Source organism: Pteropus vampyrus, unplaced genomic scaffold (assembly GCF_000151845.1).
Source record: "Pteropus vampyrus isolate Shadow unplaced genomic scaffold, Pvam_2.0 Scaffold95, whole genome shotgun sequence".
Lineage (NCBI taxonomy): Eukaryota > Metazoa > Chordata > Mammalia > Chiroptera > Pteropodidae > Pteropus > Pteropus vampyrus.
Window position 1 is genome coordinate 1,844,379 of NW_011888876.1, and position 6,839 is coordinate 1,851,217.

General features: G+C 52.2%; 1 protein-coding gene across 3 annotated transcripts; it reads right to left on the bottom strand.

Annotated features, from left to right (window-relative positions):
• Nucleotides 1–2,768: 2,768 nt before the first annotated feature.
• On the bottom strand, nt 2,769–6,833 carry CDK9 (cyclin dependent kinase 9). 3 transcript variants are annotated; one of them, XM_011364247.1, is made up of 7 exons: nt 6,677–6,833; nt 6,126–6,207; nt 5,272–5,362; nt 4,751–4,917; nt 4,482–4,653; nt 4,175–4,323; nt 2,769–3,701 (listed from the first exon to the last, which is right to left on the bottom strand). In XM_011364247.1, the coding sequence occupies exons 1-7, from the start codon at nt 6,766–6,768 to the stop codon at nt 3,336–3,338; spliced, it is 1,119 nt and encodes a 372-aa protein (XP_011362549.1). In that variant the 5' UTR covers nt 6,769–6,833; the 3' UTR covers nt 2,769–3,335. The 3 variants fall into 3 exon arrangements, with proteins under 3 accessions (XP_011362549.1, XP_011362551.1, XP_023388795.1); XM_011364249.2 differs by having other exon boundaries at nt 6,758–6,815; XM_023533027.1 differs by lacking the exon at nt 6,677–6,833 and adding an exon at nt 6,414–6,499.
• Between the last annotated feature and the right edge of the window lie 6 nt (nt 6,834–6,839).

The following is a 6,839-nucleotide window of genomic DNA, read 5'->3' on the forward strand; positions in this document are numbered from 1 at the left end:
CAGACTCTGAGTTAAATATTTAACAACTGAGCAGAGGTTAAAGGAGAGCAGGCCGGCGGGGGTGTGGGGGGAGCAGCGCTGGGAGGCTTCCAGCCCTTGGGGCTGGCTTTATCAGGTTTCTCTTATCACAGCTCACCTGCCCACCTCCCCTAACTGTTAGGGCCCCGTTTGCCTTGGCTCTGCCATGCTGGGACCCCTGGGGGTAGGGGGAAGAGTTCGAGGGTGCCCTTGACCTAAGAAGTCTGAGCCTACTGTGGGGAGAGGCTGTGTTTCACTCAATCATTTGGTCAAAAAGAAATCAGGACTCAGACTTACCTGGGCCGCAGAGCCCGTGAGCCCATTCACACAGGTGGGTAGAAACCTCTCCTGTTTACCCACCTCTTCTGTCCTCTGCTCAGAGCTGGCTGACTCGTTCCAGTATTTGGGGGATTCACAGGTGCCGGACACCACTCTAGGTGCCTCAGGGTTAATGCCCCTACAGTTCTTGCCCTCTGGGGGCTTTTATTCCACGTCAGGCACCATCCTCCACAGACTGGGATGAGACCCCTGTCACACCAGGGTTGGACAGACCCACATCTGCCACTAGTCCTGGCCTTCCCTCTGGGGTGTTCTTTGGGGAGGTGGGGTCGGGGAAGATCAGAGCTAGAAGCTCCAGGGTTTAGGGCCTACTTTAGTTTGTTTTAAAATATGATTTAATTGCACGAATAAAAATATTAAGAAATATTAGAAAACACAGAGAAGTATAAAGGACAGACCACTCCAAATAACCACGGGTTTTTCTTATAAAACAAGCTCAAGCAGTAGATATTTCCCACCTGTTGTCTTTGGAACGTCTTTTTGGGGCAGTACATACATTTCTACGACCTTTTTCATTGCCCAGCATCCTATCCTAGGGCCCTCCCCTATCTGCACTGCTCAGATCCCAACCAGCAGCGTGGGCATTGCCCGTCAGCTTGTTACAGGTGCCCCATCCAGACTGCGCCCTCTCTACTGAGTCATTCCATAAAGTCATGGCTCTCAAATCTTAAGACTATGCAAGACTAGCTTGAAACCGAATCCTTCTCCGTGGTAGATGCTATTTCTTGGCCTTGGTTCCCTTCCTCCCATTCTCAGTGGTTCTGCTGCTCCTGGCGGGGTTTCAACAGAAGAGCTCTACCCAGTGGCTCTTGCCAAGGTCACCACTAACCTCTACGTGGTTAAACCCATGGTCAGTCCTCACTCTATCTTTTGGACCCATCGGCAGAACTCGTGTAAGTGACCACTCCATCCTCCCCAAAACACTGTCCCTGAGCTTCTGGAACCCACTCTCCCTCTGGCCCCTTTGGAGTACCCCAGTGGGCCACATCTCCCTTCTCCCATCTTCCAGTGAGGGCTCAATGAGGTAATAGACTGTACAATCGCTAACAAGAAATTTCTGGAATTGCTGGTATTTTAATACCAACTTTTTATAGAAACTTTTTATCCTTCAGAGAAAAAAAACTCGTAACTTTGAACAATGGAACCAGCCGTGTGAGTTATCCCACATCAATCATGTCATTCAAAACCTATCGACTTGATCACCATAGGACACCTTGCTGTTTTTGGATTTCTTTGATTATTAGTTGTATTGAGTAGTTCATGACCACCTGGAACCTTGAAATGTGACCTTATTTGAAAAGATCTTTGTAGAGAGAATTGGTTAAGATAAAGTTATACTGGATCAAGGTGAATCCTAAATCTAATGACTGGTGTCTTCATAAGAGACAGAGGCACAGAGGGTCAGAACACCACGTGAAGACGGGGTGGAGTAATACGTCTACAAGCCAAGGACACAGGGACCGCAGGCAGCTGCTGGAAGCTACGAGAGGCATGCAGCAGATTCTCTCTGAGTGTCCAGGGCCAACTCTGCCCACACCTGGCTTTTGGGCTTCTAGCCCCCAGAACCAAGAGTTGTTAATTTAAGCCATCATGCTCGTGGTAATTTGTTACAGCAGCCCCGAGAAACTAATACTCTAAGAATTTTTTAATTTGCACTGGCATTTTGTAAAGCTGTGATCTGGGTCAACTCTCACAGGGATAGTTCTGGTCAAAGGTTGTGCCTACCTTCCACCGTTCCTGGAGCACTCCCAGCGGACTCCATCTGTGATGGAACGTAAAATTTACCTCAAATATGTCTGTCTCCAGCTTTACTCAGGACGTCCTACTCCTCCAAGGGTCCCAGCTCTGAGCCCTTAAGATCCAACCATACACTAACTTGTCCTCTTGCCCCCTCATCACTTTAATCCAAACTACTGCCACCTCCCCAAGCCCCTGACAACCTCCAACTCCTCGCTTGGCTCCAAGCCGCCCTCTACTCAGCAACCAGGACCTGCGTAAGCTACAGATCCGTTGTCATTCCATTGAGAGCCTTCCGCAGCCTCCCGTGCTCACGAGTCAAATTTGAACACGTCTGTCATCTACAGCAGACTGTCCCCACTTGGGTCACCACTGCAGACATGGAGAAAAGGGAACTGAGATCCTTTGATGTTTTCCCTCTTCCTCTGACACTGAGTGGAGAGGGGCAAGGGAACTTCATGGTGCCTGCCCTTGAAGGGGAGCGTGATGGCAAGTGTTCTGGTAGGTATCTGAGGAAAAAAAAGACAAAAGTCCTATACAGTTATGTCAGGGGACATAAACTGAGACAAAAAATTGAAGACTTGACAAATCAAAACAACTTCAACAGGAAGGCCCAACCTGTTGGCTGCAGGGTAAGAGCTGAGAATCTGAATACAGAATAGAGCACAAAGCCGTTTACTGAAAAAGAGTCAACTTTAATTGTTAACTGGCCAAACTGTGTCCAGAATGTCTCTCAACAACCGAATATCAGAAACACGATAAAATTCTCCTACTGAAGAAACCAAGTTATTGCCAGCCCCAGTGCTTCTGAGGGTCAGGCCAAGAGCAGCCCATTTCCAAGGCTGGTTGTCCCCCACGTGAGTTTCTCATCCCAAGAGGAAGGCTGGGGATGGACGAGGGACCTGTTCCCTCCTCCAGTCGTACTGGGAACTCTTAGAAAGTCAGTGGTGGGGTGCACCTCTCCTCCCACCTCATTCTTGTCCTAAGGTAAATGCAGACCCTCTGGGTATTATCCAGAAAACCAGGGAACCAGGTGAGGCAGCCCCAGTGCCCTCCTGGACTCTCAGCCAAAGCTTTATTCCAGTCCATCCAGCTGGTATTCCCAAGGCCCAGAGTGGGGATTAAATAAAATATGCACTAGAGAAAAAACTCAAATGCCCCTTCATCTCCACAATGTGAGTCCCATAGCAGAAGAGAAAAATAAAACAAGAGCCCTAAAGCAGAGTGACAGCAGCTGGCCCTCAGAAGACGCGCTCGAACTCCGTCTGGTTGGTAGTGGTGGGGTTTCGACTCTGGTTGGTGGACTGTTGGGTGATCTGGCTGCCCTTCCGGCGTGGCGGCGCCAGGTACTCGAACATGGATGTCAGGTGGGTGGACAGCATGCCCCTGAGGTCCGACGGCATGGGGTCAGACCAGAAGAAGTCGTGGTTGAGGGCGTCGTCGCTGTCGATGCGCTGTGCGGGGTCCAGTACCAGCAGCTTGTCGATGAGGTCCAGCGCGTATGGGTCCCGCACGTAGGCCTTCAGCCTGTCCTTCACCTTCCGCTTCTGGCCCTTGACCAGCTCCAGCTTCTCAAACAGCTCATACTTGTCCACATTTGGCCACACCTGCGGGTGGGGGCATGGAGAGAGGATAAGAGTTAGTTCGGGGGGCGTGTGGCTTATCCGTTGGTCAAGCACCTGAAGGGACTGAAACTTCTCCGTTCAAATGTTCCCAGACCAACCCTGGAGGACAAACTTGACCCCTCTGAGGTGAAGGCAGCAGTGACCATGCACTTGGCCCTTTCATGTAAACTGGCTGGAATACGTGCACCAAGGCTGACAGAGGCATAGCTGTTTCACAGAAGAGAAACTCAGCTCTGAGGTGCGAAGTCCAAATGCTCGGCCCAAGGCCACAGAACGGACTGGTGATGGAACCAACACAGCCTGTGTGCCCTAAAGAGCAAGCTCTGTCCCTCCAGCAGCCACCTCTCCAGAGAGAGCTTTCCTTCTGTTCCACTCCCCACTCCACCCCTGCCAGGGAGACTGGTGGGTCTCTGCATCCTGTAGGGACCAAGGGCCCAGGCAGCCTGGCCACGTACCTCAGGGGTGATGGAGCCACAGAGCTGGCTGATGAGGGCAAGCTGGTGCTGCTCCGTGTTGCCCTGCATGATAGGGCTGCGGGTCCACATCTCCGCCATGATGCACCCGGCACCCCACAGGTCAATGGGGGGGCCGTAGTCCCGCTCCCCTGGGAAGAAGAGCGCACCAGGAGGGCCCCTTGAGCCCGAGGGCCTCCTGAGACGCAATGCCCTGAGGCTGGCGGCTCAGGAAGCCCAGGCAGTGGGGGGCTGAGGCCCGGTTAAGCGCCCGGCCCCTGCCCCCTTCTGCCCACTCGGAAGTCCTCACCGAGCAAGAGCTCCGGGGGCCGGTACCAAAGCGTCACCACACGGTTGGTATAGCGGTTGGGCTGACTGTTCTTGGCCAGACTGAAGGCCCGGGCCAGCCCAAAGTCTGCCAGCTTCAGGACCCCATCTCGGGTGATGAGCACATTAGCTGCCTTCATGTCCCTGTGCAGGATCTGCAAGAAGGGCAAGAGTGAGGTCTCCTTTAGCCACACACACCCCTCCGGCAGTGGGAGTAGAGGCCAGACCAAGCCTTGGTCTCTCCTTCCCCACCTTGTTCCTGTGGATGTAGTAGAGACCATTGAGCAACATCTGCATGACCCTCTTGATCTCAGACAGTGTGAACTTGACTAAGACGTTGCTCAGCAGTCCAGCAAGGTCATGCTCGCAGAAGTCAAACACCAGGTATATACTGCCTTTGCAGCGGTTATAGGGGGAAGCTGAGGTGGGAAGAATGGGGAAAGGGGGGCAAAAAGAAGAAGTCAAAAATCCCATATGCAACTCATTTTCCCAAAAACAGCGCCTACGCCCAACTCATGGACACCCGGCATCCATCTGTGCGTTCCTTCGCTGGTAAAATATTTCCTGAGTGCCTCCTCTGAGCCGGGTGCCGTGGCAGGCCCTAGAAAAACACCAGCTACGATGAAAGGACCAGAGAAAGCAATCATAGCTGGTAAGCATGTCTGTGTTAAAAGGCAGTTTAAGTGTGTCTGGTTCCAACTTTGCAAACAAAGCCTCAAGTTATAAGCCTTATTTTCTCCATTGGAAAATGGGAACAAGATCCAAAACCTTACCTTTGGTTCGACAGATCTCAATCAAGTTGACCACATTCTCATGTTTTAGAAGCTGGAGGATCTTGATCTCCCGCAAGGCTGTAATAGGGAACTGCGTGAGAGAAAGACAGAGGGTGGGGTTGAAAGTAAGTACATTACAGATCAAGGAACTGGCTGGCCACGGGGTCTGTACTAAGCAGTATGGGTTAAGAGACAGTAAGATCACAGACTCTGAAATCAGCTATCTCAGATGCCTTATCTGTAAAATGGGTGTAAAGTACTATGTACCCCTCAAGGAGTTAGAGACGATAAATTGATGTAGCGATACTTAATCCCTTCACTATTGGTCACTAAATGCTCCAGAGCTTCTTCATCCTTTAAATTTTAGCTCCACGCCTGTGTTTAACCTGCTGGGTGCTAATAAAAACACATATAACTATTGAAAAATCTTGTGAAGAAGTAGGTCTCTGGAAGCTGGACTAAAGCAAAGATGAGGTGGGGGAGGGGACTGCTCCTTTTCAGTTGAGTACTAGTCACCCTTTTAAAGCCACTGCATGTATTTTTCTTTTACATCAAACAAAATTAAACGCTAAAGAAAAAGTGTTTAAAGTCTTCCTAATTTCACAAACAGAGGTGCACGCAATGCAAGCATGAGCTCCCCCTCCTGGCCCAACCGTATTTGCCTACGAATGAAATATCAAATGCTTTAAAACATTTCAACGAAAAGATTTCATTTGGAAGTCAGTTTCCCTGTCCTATGGAAATTCCCGACCTACGATACATAAATTGAATGTCAACGTGTGAGTCCTAGAAGCGCGGTAGAAACCCACGTGCAAAGAGGAGACGGCTGGCCTGCCCACCCCACCCGTACTCACCCCTTCCTTCTCGTTCTCCATCAGTACCTTCTTCAGAGCCACCTTTTGGCCGGTCAAGCGGTGCTTTGCCTTAAACACCTCCCTGTAGGCCAAGAGGGGAACGCAAAAGGGCTCGTCAGGCCGTTTTCATATGGCTCGCCCCTCCCCCACCAGAGGAAGACGCCAGCAAGGGGATTCTCGGGCGGGGCTGGGCCTGGTACCTAGGGCACTCGGCTACCCTACCATCCCCAGTCCCTCTGCAGTCCCTCTCCGAGCCTCTACTTCCTCCCTTCCGTCTCTTCTCCTCACCCAGGCATCTCTCTGAGAGATCCTGCTCCCCTCACAAGCTCCTCTCTGCAACCCCTCCCTGTCCCCCACCACGGGCCTCAGGCTCCTCCCAGCCAGTCAGCTCCGTCAGACCCGGACGCGCTGCGGCGCGGCCCATAGAGACCAGAGGACAAATCTAGGGCTGGGTGGTTCCCCGACCATCTCCGACCCGGCCCCGGGCGTCCCGACGTCGGCCCTGAGGGGTGCAGGCCCAGGGTACCGGGTCCCTCGGGGCCCAGCCTTACCCAAAGGTGCCTTGGCCGATCTTAGCAAGCTTCTCATATTTGGTCACCTCATCACAAAAAGGGCACTCCACTGAGTCGTACTGTTTTGCCATGGCCGCTTCCAGCGCGCCGCCGCCGCCCCCAGCCGCCGCCGCCGCTCCCGCTCCAGGTCCCGCTGCCCCCG